Source organism: Bos taurus, chromosome 18 (genome assembly GCF_002263795.3).
Source record: "Bos taurus isolate L1 Dominette 01449 registration number 42190680 breed Hereford chromosome 18, ARS-UCD2.0, whole genome shotgun sequence".
In the NCBI taxonomy this organism is placed as follows: domain Eukaryota; kingdom Metazoa; phylum Chordata; class Mammalia; order Artiodactyla; family Bovidae; genus Bos; species Bos taurus.
In genome coordinates, this window is record NC_037345.1 from 51,171,394 (window position 1) to 51,195,774 (window position 24,381).

The 24,381-nt window shown below is 57.1% G+C and overlaps 2 protein-coding genes across 8 annotated transcripts in view; one reads left to right on the forward strand and one right to left on the reverse strand.

The window, feature by feature from the left end:
- ZNF574 (zinc finger protein 574) lies at positions 1-5,697 on the reverse strand. Of its 5 annotated transcripts, none has more exons than XM_024978610.2 (2): positions 5,394-5,697; positions 1-2,964 (listed from the first exon to the last, which is right to left on the reverse strand). In XM_024978610.2, the coding sequence occupies exons 1-2, from the start codon at positions 5,497-5,499 to the stop codon at positions 254-256; spliced, it is 2,817 nt and encodes a 938-aa protein (XP_024834378.2). In that variant the 5' UTR covers positions 5,500-5,697; the 3' UTR covers positions 1-253. The 5 variants fall into 5 exon arrangements, with proteins under 5 accessions (XP_024834378.2, XP_059732977.1, XP_059732976.1 ...); XM_059876994.1 differs by lacking the exon at positions 5,394-5,697 and adding an exon at positions 5,143-5,160; XM_059876993.1 differs by lacking the exon at positions 5,394-5,697 and adding an exon at positions 5,044-5,107.
- Positions 5,698-11,078: 5,381 nt separating this feature from the next.
- The window catches only part of GRIK5 (glutamate ionotropic receptor kainate type subunit 5), a 63,444-nt gene continuing 50,141 nt past the window's right edge, over positions 11,079-24,381 (forward strand). For 2 of the 3 annotated variants that reach the window (XM_024978413.2, XM_024978414.2), the window contains exons 1-8: positions 11,079-12,023; positions 15,520-15,648; positions 15,958-16,122; positions 18,639-18,736; positions 18,833-18,998; positions 21,713-21,891; positions 23,669-23,722; positions 23,802-23,963. In XM_024978413.2, coding sequence (XP_024834181.1) covers positions 15,570-15,648; positions 15,958-16,122; positions 18,639-18,736; positions 18,833-18,998; positions 21,713-21,891; positions 23,669-23,722; positions 23,802-23,963 — 903 coding nt within the window. In that variant the 5' untranslated portion in view covers positions 11,079-12,023; positions 15,520-15,569. Of the gene's footprint in view, positions 12,024-15,519; positions 15,649-15,957; positions 16,123-18,638; positions 18,737-18,832; positions 18,999-21,712; positions 21,892-23,668; positions 23,723-23,801; positions 23,964-24,381 lie in introns of those variants that run through there. The other variant, NM_001046424.1, reaches the window with a different exon arrangement.

Consider the following 24,381-nt stretch of genomic DNA (forward strand, 5'->3'; position numbering starts at 1 on the left):
TCCATGTCCAACTCAGTCTTTATTGACTGTTTTACCTTGGGGCCACCAGTGCTAACAGGTGTGGGGGGGCCCACCTTTATTCATGTCAAGGACCCTACAGCACCCCCCTCAGAAGACAATAAATCCAGTTACAGAACTTACATGGCAGTTGGGAGGAGTGGAAAGGGGCACAGTATGTACAGAGACCTAAGGGGGCGGTGGAGGTTCTTCAGCAACCGGGCCTGGTAGTGCTGAAGAGGGAAACGAGCCGCAGTCAGCCACTGATCTGGACCCCCTCGGCCTCAGCCAGAGGGTAGATCTCAATGGCCTCCACCAGGGGCAGAGCCTCCACTGCAGTCTCCATCACAGCCAGGCCCACGGCGGCTTCGGCCTCTGCCAGCTGCTGCCGCACAGCTGCCTGGTGCTGCTGCTGGTGGGTCTTGCGGTGCTTCCACAGGTTGGAGAAGGAGCGGTAGCTCTTGCCACAGTCGGGGCACGAGTAGGGCCGTTCGCCTGTGTGGATGCGGCGATGTTCTGCCAGGCGCATGGAGATGGCAAAGGCCTTACCACACACTTCACAGGCAAACGGCCGCTCACCAGTGTGCAGGCGGCGGTGGTCCTTCAGGTGGGTACTCTGACGAAAGGCCTTGCCACAGTCAGGGCACGGGTACGGCCGCTCGCCGGTGTGGATGCGCCGGTGCACCTGCAGCGACGTCTCCGTGCTGAACAGCTTCTTACACTCGCTGCACTCCAGGCCGCGACGTCGGGCGGGGGCCGCAGGGGCAGCGGGGGCTGCGCTCCCGAGGGTTGTCGGGGAGGTGATGGGTGTGCGCGCAGCCCGCGGGGCCCGAGGGGCCGGGGGCTCCTTAGCCAGGACCTCCCCTGGCCCAGCCGCCGCGTGAGCGGCCTCGTGCGCCTGCAGCCGAGCGGCTGAGCCCACTTTCTTGCCACACGTGCCGCACTCGAAGCGCCTCGGGGCCTGGGCGGCTGCAGCTGCACAACGGTGCTCCCGCAGCCGCAGCGAGGAGGGGAAGGCAGCGCCACAGGAAGAGCAGCGGTGGGGCTGGCGCCCGGCGTGGGCCACCAGCTGGTGCACCTCCAGCAGCCGGCGCAGCAGGAAGGAGCGGGGGCACTCGCGACACTTGTAGGGGTACTCGCCCGTGTGGTGGTAGCGGTGCATGAGCAGGCGGTAGGGCCGGTGAAAGCGCACCCCGCACTCCTGGCAGCGGTACGGGAAGTGCTGGGCATGCACCAGACGGTGCTGCCTCAGCGTGGAGCTCTGGGTGAAGGCCTTGCCGCAGTCCCCGCAGCGGTAGGGCCGCTCTCCTGTGTGTGTGAGGCGGTGGCGGGCCAGGTTGGCGGGCGAGTTGAAGGGCTTGGAGCAGTCCGGGCAGGGGAAGGGCCGCTCGCCCGTGTGCGTGCGCAGGTGGTTACGCACGTGCGACTTCTTCTTGAACATCTTGCCACAGATGCTGCACTTATGGCGCCGTTCCAGCCGGTGCACAAAACGCTGGTGCCGGGTCAGCTGCAGCGCCTTGCCAAACTCGCGACTGCAGAGGAGGCAGCGGTAGGTGCCTGGGGCGGCAGGCTCGGCAGAGCTCTCCTCGGCCACGGGGGGCTCCGGGGCCTCTGGCTCTCCAGTCTCTGCTGGGGCTGGCTCAGGAAAGCCAAGGACGGGCTCCTCCGGGGGGACTGGCGTTGTGGGCAGAGGGACACCCCCAACCCCGTGGGTACGCCGGTGATAAAGGAATTTGGTGAGGTTGACAAAGGTCTTTCCACACGGACACGAATGCAGAGGATTGGGGGTGTGGGCTCGCCGGTGGGCCAGGAGGAGGGCCTCCGTGCCAAAGGCCAGGCCACAGTCCACGCACAGGAAATGAGACTCACTGCTGTGGTCTCCAAGGTGCTGGTCCAGACTGGAAGGGCTGGGGAAGACACGACTGCACAGGGGGCACTTGAAGACACCCTCCCGGTGACTCCGCAGGTGCTGCTGTAGCTGGTGAGGTGAGAGAAAGAGCTGGTCACAGGCTGAGCAAAAGAGCTCCTGGGTGGCTGCCCCGCCTGGCTCTCCGCTGTTGTTCCTCCGTGCCCTGCGCCCCCGGCGATCGCGCCCGAGGGCTTCCCCGTTGCGCAGCTCGTAACTGTGGTCAGAGGAGGGCACGGGCTCAGGCTGAGACACAGGCACCTCCACCGGCGCTGGGGTCAGAGTCTCCTGCTGCAAGACGGGCTCCTCAGACTCTGGGGCGGGAGCAGGGAAGTGGGTGGCCTGATGCTCCAGGAAGTCAGCTGGCAGCTGGAAGAGCTGAGAGCACTCCGAACACTTGTAGAGGAGCAGCTCCACCTCGGTCACCACCTCAGTGGTGGTGGCAGCAGCAGACGGGACAGCTGCCCCTTCCCCGCCCTCTTCTGCTTTGCGGTACGAGTGCTCCACAGCCACGCGGGTCTGGCCCACGGGGGACCCCACGACAACTGGGGACCCCAGGACAACTGGAGTCGGAGGCTTGGTGGGAGTGGCCCGGAGGTGCGTCTGCCGGTGGTTCAGCCAGAGCTCCTGGCTGGCAAAGAGAGCCTTGCAATCCACACACTCATAGTGGATGGTACTGGAGCTCAGGGCAGGCGCCTTGGGTGGTGGCTCAGCTGGCACTGCCTCCTGGGGTGCCATCATCTTCAGGTGCAGCTCCTGGTGCTCCAGGAGCTGGCTGGGTGACATGAGCAGCTGCCCACACTCCAAGCACTGGTACTGGCTCTCCTGGACGAGGGTCTGATAGAGGCCGGTGCCAGAAGCGGCCTCTGCTGCCACAGTGACTCCAGGGTCAGCCACACCCACCAGCTCAAAGTGCTGCTGGGGCACATGGGAGTTCTGATGCATGAGCACCTCCTCCAGGGATCCATAGAGCTGGTTGCACTCAGAGCAGACATAGCGGTGCTCAATGTACAGGACCGTTTCCTCTGACTCTTCAGTCATGACGGTGGCAACACCCTGGGCTGGGAGATGTGGGGACAAATCATATCTAAGTCACTGATTCTTCAGTCCTTCCCAGGGACAGTTCTTTCCCTTTATCATTGCTCTACCAAAACCCTAGATCAATTTCCCCCTCTAACTTTTTGCTTCCATATTTCTACCCGCACCCCACTCCCTTCCTCTCCTGAACACACAAGAACACCAAGCACAAAACCTTTCCCCCAGTCCCTTCCCAGTCAATCTACCCAAATCTCATCTCTGAATCTTAAATTCCCACCACCAGATCCTTGCAACCTGTTGACTCTCTCATCCTCCTGCCCCACAGCTGGCCCAAGACGCCAACCTACCACACAGGAACCTCTTCAGTCAATACTTCCTCTACTGACTCCTTACCAACACACTACCCATCCCTACCCCAGATGCCCAGGAGAGTCCTCACAGGCTTGGACCACCCATTTCTCACAGCTCGCTCCTCCTCTGCTTCCACCCCCAGGGTCTCTCTCTCTCTTCACACCCCAACCACTCAAACTGTCCCAATGCCCGACCGCTTTCAGCACCTTTTCATGGTTCAACCTCCCTCCTCTGCACATAGCCCATCACCCACTAACCTTCTCCCTTTGGTGCCAAGGTTCCTCACATCAATAAACTTTTCTCACATTGGCCTAACCCATCTCCACACCCAGACCTTGCCCACCTTAACCACTTTCCCATGATTCCCAGGTCCCTCTGTTCAAATTACTTAACTCCCTCTACACACTAAGGCCCTTTCCCACAATCCTAATAGCCTACCCAGAACTTCTAGACTCATCGTCACAAAAGACAGCCAGAACTTTCTTCACACTTAGACCCCTCCCACCACCCTAACGCATGTCTCCAGAGCACCCAGACACTCTTCCCATTAATCCTCTACCTCTTCTGTGCACTGAGACCTCATCCACAATTCTAAGTCCCTCTGGGGTACCCAGCCCCCTCTTCGTACTGACTTAAGCCCCACTTTTTCATAGACAACCACCCTGGACAATTGAGGGATTCCCAGAACCTCTCTCCACATATTCTTCTTCGCAAAAAAGACCATTCCCATCCTAACTTATTCTTGGGATACCCAGATCCTTCTTTAAAAAAGACCCACCCTCACCCTAATCCATTCCAGGGACAGACCTCCGCACCACCCCCCCCCGCCCCCCCCCCATTACTAATCTAACCTTTTCTTCCTTGCAGAAAGACCCAACCCCACCCTAACCCACTCCAGGGATGCTCAGATCCCCTCTTGATACCCAAATTCCTCTTTTCTGCAAAGAGATCCCACACATACTCTATCCAATCCAAGAATATCCAGACTACCCCTCATAATGGCTTAGATTCCTTTCCCACATACTCCTCCCACTGTCCAAACCTCATTAAGAATACCTAAACCCTGCATCAGCACCCTAACCCTGACAGCCAGCCAGATCCTCCTTCCTAACAACCCAAGCCCGTCTCATCAGCCTATTATCCCTGGGGCTACCCAGACCCCCTGTTCCACCCTAGACACACAGATCGCTCTCATCACCCTAAAATCCTCAAGGGACCCCCAATTCCTACTCTTCACCTTGACCTAATTCCTGGTACTTTCCAAAAAGACTACTTTTCAAGTTATTCGATAAACACGAAGACCACAGTTTCATATAACATAAAACTTCTTTACACAGAGACCCATTCTCAGGTCTCTCAACCCATTCCAAGAGTGCCCAACGCTCCCCGCTCGCTCTCCCTCCCCACATACTTTGGTTTAACTCTTCACATTAATGTAACTCATCCTCATCCTTCACACTGGGACCTCCACCTCGCCCTAAGATACCAGGCATATCCATTTCCTGGTATCTTTTCACACTGAAGACCTAACTCATGAGCTTAACTCTCCAGGCATAACTAGATTTTCGCTTTACGTCAACTTAACCACCTCCGTTCTCACGGCCGGAACCCCTCCCCGGGTACCCAGCTGTCCTCTAACCGTCCAGCCTTCGTCCTGGGTTGTCCCACAGCCAAGCCCCTAGCCGCGAACTCCCTGGACCCTTAGAGACCCTCCCGGGGACACTCGAACGCCTCCCTTCCCACCCAAGTACCCGATAGCGCCCAGCCCGAGCCCCGTCCCTCCTCAATCAGCCCTTCCCACGACTCTCGCCCCCTTCCGACCCGCCGCCCCGGCCCGGTCTCCCGCGCACCCCGCGGGCCGTTGGTACCGCTCCGCCCCACCTCCCGGCGCGCGCCCCCCCCTCCGGTCCTCAGTGCGCAGGCGAGGTGGCGAGAGAAGGCCGCACGGGCAGGGTGGGGAGCCCGGCCGGCCCTTCACACGCCAGCTCGCACGTACCCGCCTCCGCCGTCTCGCACACCCCGGGGCCAGACCCGGACCCGGGCCGCAGCTCCCCTTGCGCGGCAACCCTAGCGCTGTGCCCTCTCTAGCTCCCGCCGTCACCTCTCGCCTGCTCCGCAGCCTCGCTCTCGCCCCCGATCGCCCGCAGCAACGCCCCTCCCACCTTCCTCCTTGGCCGCCGCGCGGATGGCCGAGTGCGCCCAATCATCGTCCGTCTGGCCTCTGCCGTTGGGCCAATCGACGCTCACGTCTCCGAGCCCTGGACCAATAGTATCGGGCGTTGGGCTCCCTCCGCAGCACCCAACCAATCCTCCAGCGATGTTTTCTCACTGGCCCGCCTCCGACTGATAGGGCCCGCCTCCTTACGCCCTCTGAAGGATGTTCCTCCTCCACCTCCTCCTCGACCCCTCTTGACGGCTCGAGAAGGGAGGACGGCGCGATGACGTCAGGCGGCGGAGCGACGTTTCTGGCGCCATCTTGGGGCCGCTGGGCGGGAGGTGGGTCGTTCTCCAAGGGGAAAGTAGGGGAAATTGAGGCACAAACACCAGGAGGGCGGCGGAGGTGGGGGTGCTGAAGCTTAGGAATCCCTGAAGAGCGAAGGGAGAGAGCGAAGCTCTGGTCAGCGCGAAGGGAAGGAGAAAAAGGGGAAATCAGGGCTCTAGACTTTGTTAGAGAAGAATAAAGGCAGAAAGAAAGAAGGGAAGAAAAACCGAGGGACCCTTGAGGGAAGGGGGAGGAAGAAATGTTGGAGGAAAAGCACGGATAGGGAATCTGAGCGAGCAAGGAAGATCTGAAGGGTAAGGGAGGAAATGGAAGTTGGAAGGAGAGACAGTAAAATCCAGGAGGGGCAGTTGTTTGGTTTCCTATCGTGAATATTTAATAAGCGGCTGCAATATGCCAAGTCAAGGTTAATCTTTGTAGGGATAGAGAAGGAACAGGAAAAGTCTGTGCCCTCCTGGATTTTAATTTCTGAGAATATAAAAGTATCAGGTTCAGGGCTTCCCTGGTGGCTCAACCAGTGGTTAAGAATCGCCTACCAGTGCAGGAGGCACCCGTTGCATTCCTGATCTGAGAATGTCCCACATGCATCGGGTCAGGTAGGCCAGAGGACAACTGCAGAGCCTGTGTTCTGCCCCAAGGGAAGCTACCACAAAGAGACGCCTGTGTACTGCAAATAGAGAGTAGCCCCTGCTCCCTACAACTAGAGAAAGCCCACATATAGTAAAGCCAAGTGCAGCCAAAAATAAATACTGTAAGAAAATAAAAGATCAGGGTACACAAGTAGCTGTAGACAGCCAGTGACAGTAGTTGTAAAGAAAATAAAGCAGGGGGACAGAGGACATGGACTGATCTTGGGTGGCAGGGGGGCCTCTCTCTGAGGTCACTGAGGGATGACAGGAAGGAGCCAGGAAGGAAACTGCTGTCGGGGTGGGGAAGGTACCCAGATGGATCCTCATTTTTCCCCAAACTCCTTTCAACTCAGGCTCTGGTCCAGGAGAATTTCAAAGTAAACCAAGTCCAGGACAGTGATGTTCCTGCCTTCATTATCAAGGCTTTCAGAGCCAGGAGAGAGGAGATGGCAATGGGACTCTCCTGGGCCCCCTTCTCTCCCTGCCATGATACCCCTAGGCTTCCTCTAGCCCAGGCCAGAGGTCTGAATTCCTACCTTTTGGGAAATCTGGCCCCTACTCCACCTCCCATACTGAAGAGGCACTAAGGTCTCAGGCCAGGCCAGCTAGCTCTGGCATTCCATTTGAAGAAACAAGATGTGTAGGGGGTTGCTGCTGCTGCTGCTGCTGCTAAGTCACTTCAGTCGTGTCCGACTCTGTGTGACCCCAGAGACGGCAGCCCACCAGGCTTCCCCGTCCCTGGGATTCTCCAGGCAAGAACACTGGAGTGGGTTGCCATTTCCTTCTCCAATGCATGAAAGTGAAAAGTGAAAGTCAAGTCGCTCAGTCGTGTCCGACTCTCAGCAGACTCTCAGGTGCCATTGCCTTCTCCGTGTGTAGAGGGTAGATGACCTGAAAGACAACCAGGGTGAGAACCTGAAGGTGGTGACCCTGTAGTGTCTGGACTGTATTCCACTTTCTTCTAGGGTGCTCTTTTTCCAGGCTGATGGCCCAGAAGCTCAGGAAGGCTGGAATCCCCATATGTTTGAGGAGCTCTGGACTACTCACATCCCCTTATGGATGGCCCTCAGGGCCTTGGAAGCAAGTTGCCCCCCACCCAGCACTGCAGTTGCCAGAGCTGCTCTACTCCCCAAGGACAGGAGGGGACCTGCAAGAGATTCTATTGTTCTAATTGCTTCCCCTCCCTCCATTGCTAAATGTCCACCAACAGATGAATGGATAAAGAAGATGGGGTATATATACATAATGGAATACTACTCAGCCATAAAAAAATGAAATAATGTCAATTTGCAGCAATATGTATGGAATTAGAGTTTATCATAGTAAGTCAACTAAGAGGAAGACAAATTCCATATGATGTAACTTAAACATAGAATCTAAAACATGACACAACAGAAGATATCCATGAAGCAAACAGGCTCACAGATACGGAGAACAGACCTGTGGTTGCCAAGAATGTGGGGTGGGAGAGTGAAATATTGGGAGCCTGGAATTAGCAGATAAAAACCATTATATATAGGATGGATAAGCAACAAGGACCTACTGTATAGCACAGGGAATTCCATTCAATATCCTGTGATAAACCATAATGGAAAAGAATATGAGGGGACTTCTCTGGTGGTCCAGTAGTTAAGAATCTGCCTTCCAATGCAGGACATGCAGGTTCAATCCCTGGTCAGGGAGTTAAGATCCCACACACCTTGGGGCATCTAAGCCCATGCACCACAACTATAGAGTCCATACGCTGCAAACGAAAGATCCTGCATGCTGCAACTAAAACCCAACATAGCCAGATATATAATAATAAATACTAAGAATGTTAAAGCATATATATGTATATCTGAATCACTTTGCTGTACAGCAAAAATTAACAACATTGTAAATCAACTATAATAAAAATTTTAAAAAATTTCAAAAAAGTTGTGTAAGAGTTATTTTTATTAGGATCTCAAGTGCTTCCTTTTTAAAACAATTTATTTTGGCTGTGCAGCATGCAGGACCTTAGTTTCCAACCTAGGGATAGAACTCATACCCCATGCATTGGAAGCGTTGAGTCTTAACCACTAGACCACCAGGGAAGTCCCTATGTCTCATCATTAGGAAGAGACACAACCAGGATACTAACACAGGAGTGCACTCTAAGATCTACACTCTTAGGTCCCACTCAGGTGGGACATCCAGAGCCTCATACCAAATGGATGCATGCACTGCATGCGTGCTAAGTCACTTCAGTTGTGTCTGACTCTGCCACCCTATGGAGACGGCTCTCAATGGCCTAGTTTGAGCGCGTCCCCATCTCTGAACTGATCCCTGTGGCCAGGACGATGTGGTTCTTTGATCCTGAGTCAGGAATCAATCAGTTCTGGGAACCATGTGGTTCCCTGAGGGAAAGTTCAAGTTCTGCCATGGGGATGGGCACTGGGCAGGTAAAAACAAGACTCTGCCCGCCTCCCAGCCTGGAGATACATGCATGTATAAGGAGAAAGAAAAGGGAAGAAAGAGAGCCAGTAAATGCAACAGAGGAACAGTATTTGGGGTGTAGAACATAGAGGGAACTTTCGCTGTGGATTCAGGGTAGAAGGGATGTTGGATGAACCCTAGATGGTTATTGTTTAGTCATTAAGTCATATCGGACTCTTTTGTGATCCTATGGACTGTAGTCCACCAGGCTCCTCTGTCCATGTGATTTCCCAGGCAAGATACTGGAGTGGGTTGCCATGCACCTCCTCCAGGGGATCTTCCCGAACCAGGAATCGAACCAATGTCTCTTACATCTCCTGAATTGGCAGGAGAGTTCTTTACCACTAGCACCATCTGGGAAGTCCGGATGAATGCATTATTGCTTTCAGGGTGAAAGCACCAGGGGCAGGAACCAGATAACCTGGAAGCTAGACTCAGCCTTTGGGGTTCCATGCTCTTGGGCAGATTCTCACTCTTTAGCGGCTTCCTTTCCCCACTTGAAAACGGAAGGGTCCAGCTTGACTTATCTTTTTGCTTATACCTTCAGCTTGGAATTCCCAGTTTATCTGGATTGACTAGGTCGCTTCACTTCAGATGATGCAGGAGTAAGCTGAGGCCTGCATCAGTTTTTATGGAGGTGGTGGCACGGGACTAGGGCATCTGGGACAGGATCAGCTTAGAGAGAATATCATTCTATGCTGGGGTCCCTGCATAAGCAATGGCCTGGAGGCCACTGTAAATCTGGGCTTTCAGACCTAGCTGGAGCTGAGAGTGGGTGTTGGGGGTTCCTTAAATCACGTGAGGAGGGGTATGCAAAGTCAGAGGTCCTTCAGGGTCAAATATATGTGGCAGATGTATGTTGGGGCCACCCCACATGCCAGCTGCAGAGGGACTTCTGTGCCAGGCCGATGTGAGAGTTGCCACGTGCCGACTGTGTGCCTTCTCGCGAGGCATGCAGTCACGTGTGCTGGGGGCTGCACGTGAGTGAGTGCATTAGTGTCTCCTCCCCATCACGAGCATTGGGGGTGGTGGTGAGTCACGGACTCAGCCTTCAGCACCAACTGTCATGTTCCTTCCCCCCAAATTTCACCCCCCACCCAGCCGTGCACCACCCACCCCCACTCCTGCTTCTCTCTGCCATCCCCCTGCCCTGCTCAGCTCTCTCCCAGAGGGAGGGGGTCTCCCACTTCTGTGGGCTCTGCCCTCCAGCTCCCTGACCTTTCCCACTGCCTCTATGCTCGGGTGGGTGACTCTCCTCCCCACCCACTCAGGTCCCCAGGATTTCTCTGCTTCATGGAGAATTCCCCTACTCACCACCCATCCCTGCCTCTCCTTGGGGGCTATTCCTGTTTCTAGGGGCTACTCCCTCTTTCCCACAGGCCCGCTGTGCCTGCCTCAGTGGGTCTTTTGGGTCCTCATTCTGCCTTTCTGGATTTTCTGGCCCCTGTGGGCCTCCCTCCAGGTCCATGACCCGCTCCCCCTTTCCCTGGCCCTCCTCCCAGTCTCCGTGATGTGCGCCCTTGTTCCAGTTTCTGTGGGCCTCTTCTCCCGTCACCCCAGACCACTCCCCATGTCTTCTGTGCCCGAGGGCCTCAGTCCACCAGCTTCCCTCTGTCCCCCTCTTCACGAGGGGCTCTCTGGGTCCACCAGCTGTCCTTGCCTCCGAGGTCCTTAATTTGTCTCTGTGGTCTGCTCCCTTGTCTCGATGGCCCTTTCTTTGCGCTGGGCTTCTTCCTGTCCTTGTCCTTGTGGGCTTTGTGGACCCTGGTCCACCTCTGTGGCTCTTGATGGCTGTCTTGCCCTTTCTCTGCATTTTTCTTCATCTCCGTAGCCCTCTCCCCCAGCTGCATGGCCTTCTCCCCAGGTCTCCCTGCCTTTCAGTCTCTGTCTCCTGTGGGCGCCTGTGCCCAAGGGCTGCCCGGGCAGGGCGGTGGCATGGTGTGGTGGAGGAGGTGGCCCGAGGGGTGGGCCCTCTGTCCAATGCAGCGCCTTGCCCTCATCAGCATTCTCCTCGCGGGGGCCCCCCAGCCGGACCAACGGGCTCCCCCTCCCCCGACTCCCCTCCCTCCGATCTCTCCCTCTCTCTCCGTCTTCCTCTCTCTCTATCTCCGCCTGCCTCCCTCCCTTCCTCCTGCCCGCTCTCCTCCCTGTCTCCCTCCCTCTCTCCCTCCTCTCTCCCCCCGCCCCCCTGCGCTCCAGGACCCAGCGCGGGCGGCAGGCGGGCAGGCAGGCGGCGGCCTCGGAGGGGAGAAGAAGTGGCGGCGGCGGCGGCGGCGGCGGGGAGGGAGGCCCAGCTGGGAGCCCGGAGCCGGCGGCTGCTCCTCGCAAGGGACCAGGAGTCCGTGGCCAGGCCCTCCCGCTGAGGCCCTGCGCTGGGCGCCCCGGGACACCCCACCCTCCTCCGCCTTCCTCTTCCACCTGCTCCTCTCCATCCTCCCCTCCCTCCTCTTCTCCATCTCTCCACCTCTCCGGCCCGGCTCGTCGGCGGCGGCTCTTCTCGGGGTCTCCCAGCACCCCCTCCACCCCGGCCCCGCCACTCGTCCGCCTCTCCCCGCCCCCAGCATGCCTTCCCGGCGCGGGTTGAGGGCTTGAGGACTCCAGGCCCCAGCCTCCTCATCCAGGGCCGGCCCGGGCTCCAGGGGGGAGGGGGGAAGGGGTGGCCCCCTCCCCCCCCCAGCCAGCCCTCCCCTCCCCCACCTCTCCTGATGGCCGGCTTCCCTGTCGCCACCCAGGCCTCGCCCCCCGTGGCCCCCCCAGGCCGGCCCGGCTAGGGGAGGGGGCGGGGGCCCTTGCCTGGGCCGGCTTCCCCCTCCCCCGGCTCTGCCTGTGCCCCCTCCCTTGCGTTTTCACCTTCCTGCCTCCTTCCCCTCTCCTCTCTCCCCTTCCCTCCTCCATTTTCTCCTTTCCCCTTCCTCCCCTCCCTGCCCGCCCTCTTCTCTTCCACCTGTCCTTCCTCCTTGCCCCCCCGGGGAGCCCCCTGTTTGGGATTAGTTGGGGGCCACCGCAAGAGGCGGGGGAGGGGGCCCTGTGGACTGCCCTCTCCCCCCGCCCCAGCCACGCCGCCCAGCGCCGGAGCATCTCCCCCTTGTCGATCCGATCCTCGGGCCTCGAGGGAGCCCAGCCCTCCGTCCCACCAGGATCCGTGAGTGTCTGCAGGGTGCGGGTTGGGCCTGGGCCTGGAAGGCTGGGCTCACTGCCGGCGGCTGGTGGGGGGCCCACATCCCCTTGATCCCCCCGACCGGCAGACACCCTCCCCCACCAAGGGCCTGCCCTGCACCCTCCATCTCCCCACCTCCTTTCCCCTAGCCTCTCCTCACCCCTTCTTCTCATTGCCCAGCTCAGCCGTGCCCCTCAGCCCCCCAGCTGCTGGGCTCCTGAGGGGCTGATCTGGCTCTGACTCGCGGCCTCACTCCGCCTCCGGGACTCCTGGCTGGTCTCCGCCCCTGCTAGCTCCAGCCTCGGTCCGCGGTGGCCGGCTGTGCTCTCTCACTCTGCTCCCGTCTCTCTCTCCTTTCCCCTGAACCTCATCCTCTCCACCTACCGTGGGCCCCATCCCAGCCGGTCTCTGTCTCCTGGAAGTGTCTTTTCTCCGTTTTTGAATCTCCCATTTCATGTGTCTGTTGGACCTCTCTCTGACTCTGTCCAACTTCTTTCTCTTTGCGGTGAGCCCAGCCTTTTCTTGGTATGTCTCTATGGACCTCCCGGTCTCCCTCCCCTCCCTCCCGTCTCTCAAAACTCTCCTGTCTCCTCTCTGTCTGGGAGGATCCTCTGCCTGGTCTCACCCTCTCCCCACTGCCCTCTGTCCACTGTTCACTTTGCCGGGGCCTCTGCTCACCTGTCTGCCTCTGTCTCCACCTCTGGGCTTGGAGGCCGTCTTCCTTCTCTTACTTTCTGCTTTCTTCCCCCAGATCCACTCCTCATCCTGTCTCCTCCATCCCTCACTCCTTAGCCACTGCCCTGCTTTGCGGTCCACTTTGTCTCTTCCGTGATGATCTCCCGGGCCCCCTATTCTCTCTTCCCCTTCTGAGTCCTCCCCTTGCCTTGGGGCTTGCAGTCTCTAGGGTTGACCTGCTTCCAGGATGCTCCTCTGTGCAGATGGATGGATGTGTCGGTGCTTGTCCCCTGCCTGTGCCCCTCCAGGTCACTCACTCTTCTTCCCTCCCTCCGTTTCCCTCCTTGACTCTCCTTTCTCCTCTCTCCATGTTGGGGAGTCTGTCTCTCAATCTTGTGTCTGTCTCTCCCGCTTGGTCTTTCCTCTTCTCTAGAGAAGCTGTGTGGCTCATAGACCTTTTCTCTCCATCTCTCTCTTTCCGACTAGCCCTTCTTGTCAGAGTTTGGTGATCTCTCTCCTCCCCTCTGTTCCTGTACCTGTTCATCTTTTTTCTCTATCCCTCACCCCATTTGCCCTCTCTCCTTTGCTATATTTCTCACTTGCCCACTTGTCTGTCTTCCTCTCCTGGCAGGGCCCATTCCGCTCACTCAGCTGCTGTGTTTCCATCTTTATCTGGCTCTGCTTAAGTCTCTGGGCCTGATTCCCTGCCCTCCTCTCTCTCTGCGCTCTCCCTCTTGTCTCTGTCCCCTTTGGTGTCTCACTTCTAGGTGATGTCTGTGTGTCCTTCTCCCTCATTGAGCCCCACTCACTTCCCTTTGGTTTGTCTGTCTTTCTGTCTGTACCTCTTTGTCCATCTGCTGCCCCAGCCAAGTCCCTTGACTGTCTCTTTCAGCTCCCACCGGTGTCTGCCACCTGCGGGTCCCTGCCCTTCTGGCCCCTGTCTCTTTCTTGGTCTTTATGTTTCTAGTCTCCTCCCTGATTTGTCCCCAGAAGCCCCTGGAGCTCAGGATGACCCCTCACTCGCACCACTCTCCTAGCCCCGCCCTGCACACCCCTGTCCCTGTGAGTTCTTCTGGGTTCGCCCTGCCTCTTTCGGTTCTGCACCCTTGACAGGCCTTCACCTTCGATGCAGATTACAGTCCAGAGGCCCCAGGTGGTCCAGCAGGCCCTCCTACCCTCAGCCTGTCTTTCCCAGAGGTCCTGAGAGAGAGGGACCTGTTCAAGGTCACCTGGGAGGTGGCGGCAGAGCAGGGACCCAGGGAGTCTCTGGTGGCCTTGGCCTAGGTTTTTCTGGCTACAAGGGATGATGTGAAGTGTTGCCGTGTGCTTCTGCCTCCTCCATCGGTGGGTCTCATTCTGCCATCTCCCCAGCCTAAAACCCAAGTGTCCCTTCCCATGGGGCCCGGCCCTTGACCAGGGGAGCCATGCAATTGGCCAGACTCATCCCTGCCCAGTGGTCCCCCTACAGAAGGCAAGGGCACTGGAGCAATTGTGGGAAGCAGAGACTCACTGGCTCCCACTAGTCTTCAGCTCCCTAGAGCAGGGGGATGCCATAGTTTGGCACGCGATTCAGCAGATAGTGCCCACCGCCCCCCCTGCTTTATTCACTCCTTCCATCCAGCTTACTGGTGGCATCTCGAGTAGATTTGTGTCTTCTCTCCATTCTGTGTCCCTCCTGTGTCTTTTTTGTGTGTGTCACACTGCTTGGCATGTGGAATCTTAGTTCCCCTACCAGGGAGTGAACCTGCTCCCCTTACACTGGGAGCCTGTAGTCCTAACCACTGGACCACCAGGGAAGTCCCCTCCTGTGTCTTGATTTCCCTCTCTTCTACCTGCCCACTCTCTTCCTCTCCCTGCCCTGCCCGTTCTCACTCTGTCTCCATGTCTCCCTGTTTTCTGTCTTCTCCTTCTTTCTCTTTCCTAGTCCTGTCCTCTTCTTCCTACAACTCTTCTTCTCTGTTTCTCCCCATTACGAGAGAAATGTTTCTCTCCATTGTTTCTCCCAATTCTCTTGTCTTCGCATCATCTTTCTGTTCCCTTATATCTTGGCCTATTTTCCCTTTTTCCTTTCTTGAGTTTCTTCATATCTCTGCCACCCCCAGCCTCTCTTCTTTCTCTCTGTCTGTTTTTGTCTTTCTCCCTCATTACTCTTTTTTTTTCCCCTTTTTTCTTTTTTAGCCCCTTAGGTGCCTTGGATCTTCCCATCTGTCTCCATCTGTGTGTCTCCATGTGTCTTTCTCTTCCCAAGTTTCTTAACTCCCGGATACTTTCCCCTCCAGACCCCGGATGTCCAGGCTCCTCTCCCCGTGGGATTGTGGGAACCAGGGACGTCAGGAAGGTGGCAAGTGAGGCCTGGGATGGGGTTGCCTAGCAACCACTGCATCCTCTCCAGCCGGTTTCTGTTGCCTAGTAACGGCTGCCTGCCCAGAGACAGGGGCGGAACTGGGTGGGGGGTGGCACTTCCTGGTTTCCTATTGGGGTGGAGATAGTCCCTGGAATCTGCTCTTACCTGAGATCCTCTTCATATCTCCCTCCCATTTGGGTAGCTGTGAACATCCTCCATCAGTGCTTCTCCCCCTTGGTGCTGGGGTGCCGTGAGCCTCGGCCCCCACCACTGCTAGTCTCCTGAGTCTTGGCGCCCCCAGCGATGGCTTCAGTACTGTCAGCTCTAATGAGGGCAGGGCCCTTCGGAGCTCAGCAACTGCGTCCCAGGCTCTGTGGTCACCACCCCATCTGGCAGTCCACAGAGGGGCTCAGAAGCCCCCGTTTTGGCAATCTCCCCTTGGGCGGGGGGGTCTCCCTGCAGGTGGCGAGTGGGGGCCGCGGCAGCTGCGTCCCCATGAGGAGGGGAGGAAGATGCCGGCTGAGCTGCTGCTGCTGCTGATTGTCGCCTTCGCCAGCCCCAGCCGCCAGGTGCTCTCATCACTGCGCATGGGTGAGGCCCTGAAGCCCCCCTCCATCCTGCCTCCCCACAGACCCTCCCACTGGGCACTGGGGCTCTTCTCTGATCATGCCGGTCCCTCAGGAACCCAGGGATCCGGGCCGCAGTCTGGCAGCCCCTGCCCAGCTTCTTCCTCCCCCTGAGCCTAGGAGTCAGCATCCCAGGTCTCTCCAGGCTCAGATGCAGGAGTCTGGACCCCTTCACCCCACCTCCAGCCCTACCTCAGAGCCAAGGAGTCCAGGAGCCCAGCCCCTCCTCCCTCAGGACCCAAGAGTATGGTCCCCAACTCTTGTGTTGCCTCAGCTGCCATCCTGGACGACCAGACCGTGTGTGGCCGCGGCGAACGTCTGGCCCTGGCCCTGGCCCGGGAGCAGATCAACGGGATCATCGAGGTCCCAGCCAAGGCCCGCGTGGAAGTGGACATCTTTGAGCTGCAGCGGGACAGCCAGTACGAGACCACGGACACCAGTGAGCAGGGCCACGGGGGGGCGGGGGTGAGGCAGGCCGGGCTGCTGCCTCCATCCCTCCCTCAGCCTGCCCTATTCTGGGTGCTGCCCTGGAGGACCCGAGGGCCTCATTTGAAAGACAAGCTTCATGACTGGCTGGGGATGCTTAGCCCCCAGAGCTAAGTAACGAGGGGCCCAGGCAGTGGGGCTGGAGGCCTCAGGGGCAGGGACAGCAAAGGTGTTCTGGAGAAGACTAACCTGAAGCTGAGCTCTGAAACATGAGCAGGATCTAGAAAGAGAGGCATTGCTCAAGATCCAGCCTGTGAAACACAACCAGCCCTCTAGTAGGGGTTCATGAGTCTATTGAGTTCTCACAGAGTGAGTGAATGTCCCTTGAACAGACGTGCTGGGACACAGACTAGTGGACCTTCAAACGAGTTTTAGATTTCTTCCCTGCAGACCTTATCAGAACCTTTATTTTGTTGACGTTTGTTTCAGATCTTTGAAGGGCCAAATGGGCTCCAGTGACTCCTGGACTTTTTTGGCTGGAGTAGCACAGAACACAAATTGAGAGACTGGGTTGGAGGGTGTGGAGGCAGATGGTGTTCCAGGCATGTGCCTGTAGTCTGGAGCTGGGGCAGAGGGGAGGACTGAGTGTTTGGAGGCAAGGAACATGATGTGGGGTTGCACTCAGCCTGACCACCTGGGCTCAGTACCTGTTTGCAGGGATCGTGAGAGACTAGAGTATAGCTGGGTGATGGGAGGTGAGGCTGGGCAGGTTGACAGGTCAGCTCGAGGAGGCTGAAAGATGCCATCTTCACCTGCAGGCAGCGGGGAGTCATTGATGGGTTTGGAGCAGGGAGCTGGTGAAAGTAGAACTTGGAGGCTAGACTTGGGTGGCTGATGAGGAGGCTGGTGACTGCCTGAGTTGACAGCCCTGAGATAGGACAGGGGAGGAGGAGTTGAAGAGAGGGAGAAAGATGTGAGAAAATCTGAGGACAAAAAAGAGACAGGACTTGGTGACTTGACCATTAGGAGAAAGATCAAAGCTGAGGATCATTTCCAGGGATGTGGTGTGTGTGAATGATCACCCCGGCCCCCTCACCAACACGGAAGGCGTACAGGGAGTACATTTGGAGGAAAATGAGATGCTCTTTGTTGGGTGGCAGAAACCCAACTCAGGCTGACTTAAGAAAAACAACTTATCAGGCCATGTCACTAAAGGCCCTGATGCTGGGAAAGATTTTAGGCAAAAGGAGAATGGGGCAGCAGAGGATGAGATGGTCGGATAGCATCACCAACTCAATGGGCATGAATCTGAGCAAACCTCCGGGAGATAGTGGAGGACAAGGGAGCCTGGCGTGGTGCAGTCCATGGGGTTGCAAAGAGTCAGACATGACTTGGTGACTGAACAACAGCAAAATAACCTAAAGATTAATTTGGGGCTTGCTTGGATCCAGGTACTCGAATGATATCCCTGGATTGTTTCTGGCATGGCTTAATACAGATACTCAAGTGGTGTTCTAGGGAGCTCTGTGTCTTCATCTCTGGGCCCTACTTTCCTCTCAGTTGGTTTTGTTTTCAGGAGTGCCCTCCCCAGCTGGTGTCAGGATGGCCACAACAGGTCAAAACTTTACATCTCTCCAGTTTAGCAAAGCCAGGGATAATTTTAGCAGGGGACCTGGGGAAGGCTCTCAATGGCCTAGTTTGAGCCCGTCCCCATCTCTGAACCGATCCCTGTAGCCAGGACGATGTGGTTCTTTGATCCTGGGTCAGGAATCAATCAGTTCTGGGAACCATGTGGTTCCCTGAGGGAAAGTTCAAGTTCTGCCATGAGGATGGGCACTGGGCAGGTGAAAACAAGACTCTGCCCGCCTCCCAGCCTAGAGACGCACACGTGTATAAGAAGAAAGAAAAGGGGAGAAAGAGCCAGTAAATGCAACAGAGGAACGGTGTTTGGGGTGTAGAACATAGAGGGAACCCTGGCTGTTGCCACCATGTGCTGCAGCCCACCAGCGTCCTCTCCATGGGATTCTCCAGGCAAGAATACTAGAGCAGGTTACCATTTCCTCCTCCAGGGGATCTTCCTGACCCGGGGCTGCAACGTGCCTCTCCTGTGTCTCCTGCATTGGCAGGTGGATTCTTTTACCACTGAGTCACCTGGGAAGCCCCGTACCCTAGGTTTTATGTGGTTAAAAAGGTTGAGAAAGACAAAGGCTGAGAAACCAGACACTGGATTTGCAGCCAGAAGGAGGTCTTTGGTGTCTCCTCTTCCCCTCTTTGTTTCTCTCTTGCTCTGACCTGGCTCTCTGTTGCCGTGTCTCCCTGTCCACCTCTGTCTCGTGGCCCCTCTGTTTTTTCCCCCTGCGATGGCCAGGTCAGGGATCGGGCCTCCGGGTGCCTGGCACGGGGAGGAGGATCAGGCAGCCCTGTGTGGAGTGTGGGGTTCTCTCCTGGGCCAGGGAAGGGTCCCCAAGGGTGGGGACAGAGAGGAGGAAGCAGGCGCCTGAATCTGCGATCTCCTCCTGCCCCTCACAGTGTGTCAGATCCTGCCCAAGGGGGTTGTGTCTGTCCTGGGACCCTCCTCCAGCCCTGCGTCTGCCTCCACAGTGAGCCATATCTGTGGAGAGAAGGAGGTGAGAGGCGAGCCTGGGGGGTGGGAGGGCGGGTCCCTGGAGGCTGAGGGCCGGGGAAGGGGAGCAGGATGGGAGCACAAGCTCTTCTCTCTTTAGATCCCCCACATCAAGGTGGGTCCCGAGGAGACACCCCGCCTTCAGTACCTCCGCTTCGCGTCCGTCAGCTTGTACCCCAGTAACGAGGACGTCAGCCTGGCCGTCTCCCGGATCCTCAAGTCCTTCAACTACCCCTCGGCCAGCCTCATCTGCGCCAAGGCCGAGTGTGAGGGAGAACGGGTTTTTTTTTTATCTCATTTTCACTTATTTGATTTTGTTGGCCACACCTTGCGGCTTGAGGGATCTTAGTTCCCCGACCAGGGGTCAAACCTAGGCCCTTGGCGGTGAGAATGCGGAGCCCTAGCCACTGGACTGCCAGGGAATTCCGAGGGAGGAGGATGGGAGGCTTTGTTTTCTGTTTCCCCAAACTCCTCTTCCCAAGAGATCTAGTCTTTCACAGTCATTGGTGCCCCTGGTTGTAAGGTCTGGGGGAGTCAGACACAGTCTCTCCTTCTCCCCACATCCCTTTCCCTTTAGGAACCCAGATCTCTGGTTCTGTAGAGCTTCTCATTCCCCCACCCCCAAGGAGACCATTTAATGTGCAGATCATCACTAGGCATGGCTCAGAGCAGGGCCCTGTAGGTCCCAGCGTGTCTTCAGTGAGTAGTGCTAGGCTGGGTCCCTGACTTCCTGGAGCTCCGGGGCCACTGGGTCGCACGGTGGTCGAGCGGTTGTGATTCAGTGATGTGAGCTCTCAGGAGTTGAGCGGGCGGTGATCCTACCCTGGTCTGAGAGCCTCAGAGGCCGCCTCCCAGAGAAAGTGACCTCTGTGCCGGACCTGAAGGGTGGGGATGAGTTGAGGTGGGAGAGGAGGGAAGGCGTGGGTACTGAGTAGAAAGCAAGGCAGAGGCAAGGCCCAGAGAGGCTCAAAGATGCCCCCTGTGTGGAAGTAATGAAGCAGGACCCAGAGATGGGGCTCTGTTGCTCCGGGCCTGTGTTTTATCCTGAAGGTGATGTGCTAAATCACTCAGTCGTGTCTGACTCTTGTGACCCCGTGGACTGTAGACCGCCAGACTCCTCTGTCCATGGGATTTCCCAGGCAAAAATACTGGAGCGGGTTGCCATTTCCTCCTCCAGGAGATCTTCCCCACCCAGGGATGGAACACAGATGTGTCTCCTGTGTCTTCTGCATTGCGGGTGGATTCTTTACCCGTTGAGACATCAGGGAAGCCCAGTGATGGAGGGTGGGGAAAGGACCCGTGCTAGGCAGGGGAGTGTGTCACAAGAAGAGCTCTCTGGGCCCTTTGGCTGCAGTGTAGAGAGCAGACTTGGAGAGTGACAGGAGACGTGGCAGGGAGAGCCCCCAGAGGTGGGGAGGGATGGTCTTGATTAGAGCTCAGGTGGTGGCTCCTCAGGTGGATCTGAGGAGCATCGTGAGGAAGGCCAGAGGGGTCATGGACGGTGACCAGGTCCTGCCCGAGGAGGAAGGGATGGTCAGTTCTGGGGTACGCAGTGGGTTTGAGGTGTCCTTGAGACAGTCAAGTGGGGACGTCTAGGGGGCTGGTGGGCCTGTGGGTGTGCAGCTGGAGAGAGAGAGGACCACGCTCAGTCACCTCCAGGAAGAAGTCCCCTTTCGTAAGGTATTTCCTGCACTTGGCGTGGTCCAGACATTCTTCTTGGTCTTAGGTATCAGGCTGTGTGTGAGCCAGGCCAGGGGTCCCCGCCCTTGTTAGAGCTAATGAGAGGAGCCAGGTGGTAAACATAGAGAAGATGTGGTCCAGTCAGCAGTGTTGAGTCCTGTGCACAGGAACTTCCCTGGCAGTCCAGTGGTTAAGACTCGACTTTCCAATACAAGGGCTGTGGGTTTGATCCCTGGTTGGGGAACTGGGATCCCATGTTGCACAACACAGCCAAAAAAAAAAAAGTATATATATGTGTATGTTTGTGTGTGTGTATGTATATATATATCTGTATCTATCTATCTATCTATATATATATATAAAGTTCTGTGGATAAATAGAGGAAGATGACAGGAACTTGGAGAGCTGGGGCAGTGGATGGTATTTGAAATGGGCTGGTGGGCTTGGGCCTTGTTGAGGAGGTGACATTTGAGTAGAGATCTGAAGGTGGTGAGGGAGGGAGCTGAGTGGGGATCTGGAGAAGAGTGTTCCAGGCAGAAGGGACAGCAAACACCGAGGCCACTGGGGGGTGGTGTGTGTGTGTGCACGTGTGTGTGTGCGTGTGTGTGAACGAGGAGGCTAGCATGGCTGAGAGTGAGTGAGAGGAGCTGAGGTCAGGGAGATGAGGCGCGTGGGCAGATGGAGTGGGGCCTTGGGGGCGGTGAGGACTTTGGCCTTCACTCTGAACAAATGAGAAGGCATCGGAGGGTTTGGAACAGACAGGGACATGCCTGCTTACAGCAGTTCTGGCTGCTGCCCGGGGAACAGGCTCTCCTGGGGGTGCGGGGCGGGTGCCGTCGTTGTAACAGGCAGGAGATGGCAGCGGCCTGGGCCAGGGCGGTGATGGTGGCTCAGTGCCACGGGGTATGCTTTGAAACTCGAGCCTGGGTGGATTGGGCACTGATGTGAGACGGAGAGGAAGCCAGGCTGCCATCAAAGGTTTTGGCCTGAGCGCCTGGCCGGCTGGAGTTTGTGCGCTGACCCCGAGAGACTGCCGGTTTGGCGAGAAGAGAAGATTGCGGCTCCACACGTGCAAAGTGTGCGTGCCTGTGACGCAGCCCGTTGGGGGCAGAAAGGTGGCAGAAGACGGGTGTGTGGAGGTCAGGGGAGGTCCTGGCCCAGCGACCCAAGAGAGCCAGCTGCGCTCTGGACAGCTGCCCCGCGTCCTCTCCCCAGCTACCCTGTGTTAGGGAGGAGGGAGCAGCCGCTCCCATCCGGGCACACGGAGGGGCTCTAACTCAGGGCCCCTTCCCTCCCTCAGGCCTGCTGCGATTGGAGGAGCTGGTGCGTGGCTTCCTCATCTCCAAGGAGACGCTGTCTGTGAGGATGCTGGATGACAGCCGGGACCCCACGCCCCTGCTCAAGGAGATCCGTGACGACAAAGTGTCCACCATCATCATCGACGCCAACGCATCCATCTCCCACCTCATTCTCCGTAAGGTGGGTCCCTCCCTGCCCCGTCTCTGACGCCCTGCAGGGTCAGGAGCAGAAACGTGGGGTGACAGAGCAAGTCAGCCGAGGCCCTCAGTGGTCGCGGGGCGGTCCGGAGCCCCGCTCCCCACGTGCAAGCACTAACCAGGAAGTTCTGTCTCTTCCCGCTTGCACCCCTGGTTGGATCCTGGACAGTTGCCTCCCCTTTTTGAGAATACGTCCTACCTCAGTGGGTTGCCCGAGGGTTAATGAGGGAATGGTGGGGAGGCACCAGGATGGCCCCTGGCCCAGGGTGGATGTTGGCATACTGGGAGTGCCCTGTGGTCTTTACTGAGTGCTCGTCCTGGTCTGTTTTGGGGTGTTTGCGTGTCTTCTTTAATTTGGCTCTTGGGAATTAGCTGGTGGTCCAGTGGTTAAGGTTCCACACTTTCACCGTAGGGAACATGGGTTCGATCCCTGGTCGGAGAATTAGTATTCCACAAGCTGCACGACTCAGCCAAAAAAAAAAATTATATAGGCTTCCCAGGTGGCACTAGTGGTAAAGAACCCCCCTGGCAATGCAGGAGATGTAAGAAATGCGGGTTTAATCCCTGGGTCAGGAAGATCCCCTGGAGGAGGGCATGGCAACCCAGTCTAGGATTCTTGCCTGGAGAATCCCATGAACAGAGGAGCCTGATGGGCTACAGTCCATGGGGTCACAAGGAGATGAACATGACTGAAGGGACTTAGCGTAGCACAGCGTATATATGTATTTGGCTCTCATCCCACCCTGCAGGGCAAGTATGACACCATTTTGTGAATGAAGAAGCAGGCGTTCGGGGGCAGAGGTAGACTGGCTCAAGGCCACCCAGGACGGGCCGGCCCCAGGACCTTCCCCTCCCACCCCAGGGCCCTCCAAGTTCCACCCACCAGTGACCCACGTTCATTAATCATTCATTGTTCCCTGCTCTTAATTTTCCTGATAATCTAATCTGTATTATTTATTTTTCTGCAGCTTTTAAAAAATTAAAACCATATGTCATTGCTGAGTGTAGCTTCTAGGAAAGCAGTGTGACAGCATCCATAGGGCTCTTGAGGCAGGCGTCTGAGAGAAAAGATTTTGGGTTCTCAAGGCAGGCAGGGCAGGCCTGGGCCGGGGTCCCAGCCCCTTCTGTGTGAGCCGGGTGACCAGTGATCACCTTCCTCTCCGGCCCGCACGTTCCTGTCCTGGAAGGGGCTGTAACCACGCGCTAACAGCTCCTGCCACGCAGGAAATGCGGGCTGATGCCATTTCCTGTTCTAATGATCAGAGCGGGACAGAACTGGGCACTGCTGGCCTGAGATGTCTTCCAACTTTGTTCTCCTTGAGGACTGTGAGAAAGGGGGCTCACAACGTGAATCTTGAAAGTTATTTATTTTCTAAAATCTTTTCTTTTTTGGCCATGCTGCGAGGCAGGTGGGCTCCTAGATTCCCTATTGAACCTGTGCCCCCTGCAGTGGAAGCGCAGAGTCCTGACCACTGGATCTCCAGGGAATTCCCCCAAATCTTGAGATTTAAATGGGCATCTTTTCATGGCAAAGTGCTTTTAAAGATGGCAAGGCGTAGTCTTTCTGACCTGTGACCAGGCTGAGCCCTACACGATAGCAGCCCCAAACTTGGCTTTGGGGCAACCTGGGGGTTAAAGTTAAAGTTACCTATCCTGCCTCCACCCTTTTTCCCTGTCTCTCTCTGTGCCTGGGTGTCTCTTACTGTTTCCCACGGGGTGTCTCTCAGCTTCTTCCCATTTCTGCCTCCTCTGTTCTCCAGGCCTCAGAGCTGGGAATGACCTCAGCATTTTACAAGTACATCCTTACCACCATGGTGCGTACCCCCTGCAGCCCCCACCCGCCTCTGCCCCAGGCGGGCCCGCCCCAGCCTCACGCCCTCTTCTCGGTCCCAGGACTTCCCTATCCTGCACTTGGACGGGGTCGTGGAGGACTCCTCCAACATCCTGGGCTTCTCCATGTTCAACACCTCGCACCCCTTCTATCCTGAGTTCGTGCGCAGCCTCAACATGTCCTGGAGGGAGAACTGTGAAGCCAGCACCTACCCCGGCCCTGCGGTGAGCTCGCGCCCTCCTCCCAGCACACAGACACTCATGGGGCCCCTTCAGGCTTCAGCCAATCGTGCTCAGAACCCCCAGTACCCCTCTTGCTTTCTGAGTTCATCCAGGAGGCCTCACAGTGCAACCCCGGGGTTAAGTCTGGCCCATTTCTTCCTCTCCACCTGCTCCAGCCACACCTCCAGATGCCCCAGCACACGCACACCCCAGGGCCTTTGCACTTGCTCTTCCTGCTGCTCTGCGTGCACATCCCCAGGGAGCTAGCAATTCGCTCCCTCATCACCAAGTTACTGCTTAAATGCCCCCCTATTTTAAAAATGGCCAACTACCCGCTATTTGCAATGTGAGAGACCCGGGTTCCATCTCTGGGTCGGGAAGATCCCCTGGAGAAGGAAATGGCAACCCACTCCAGTATTCT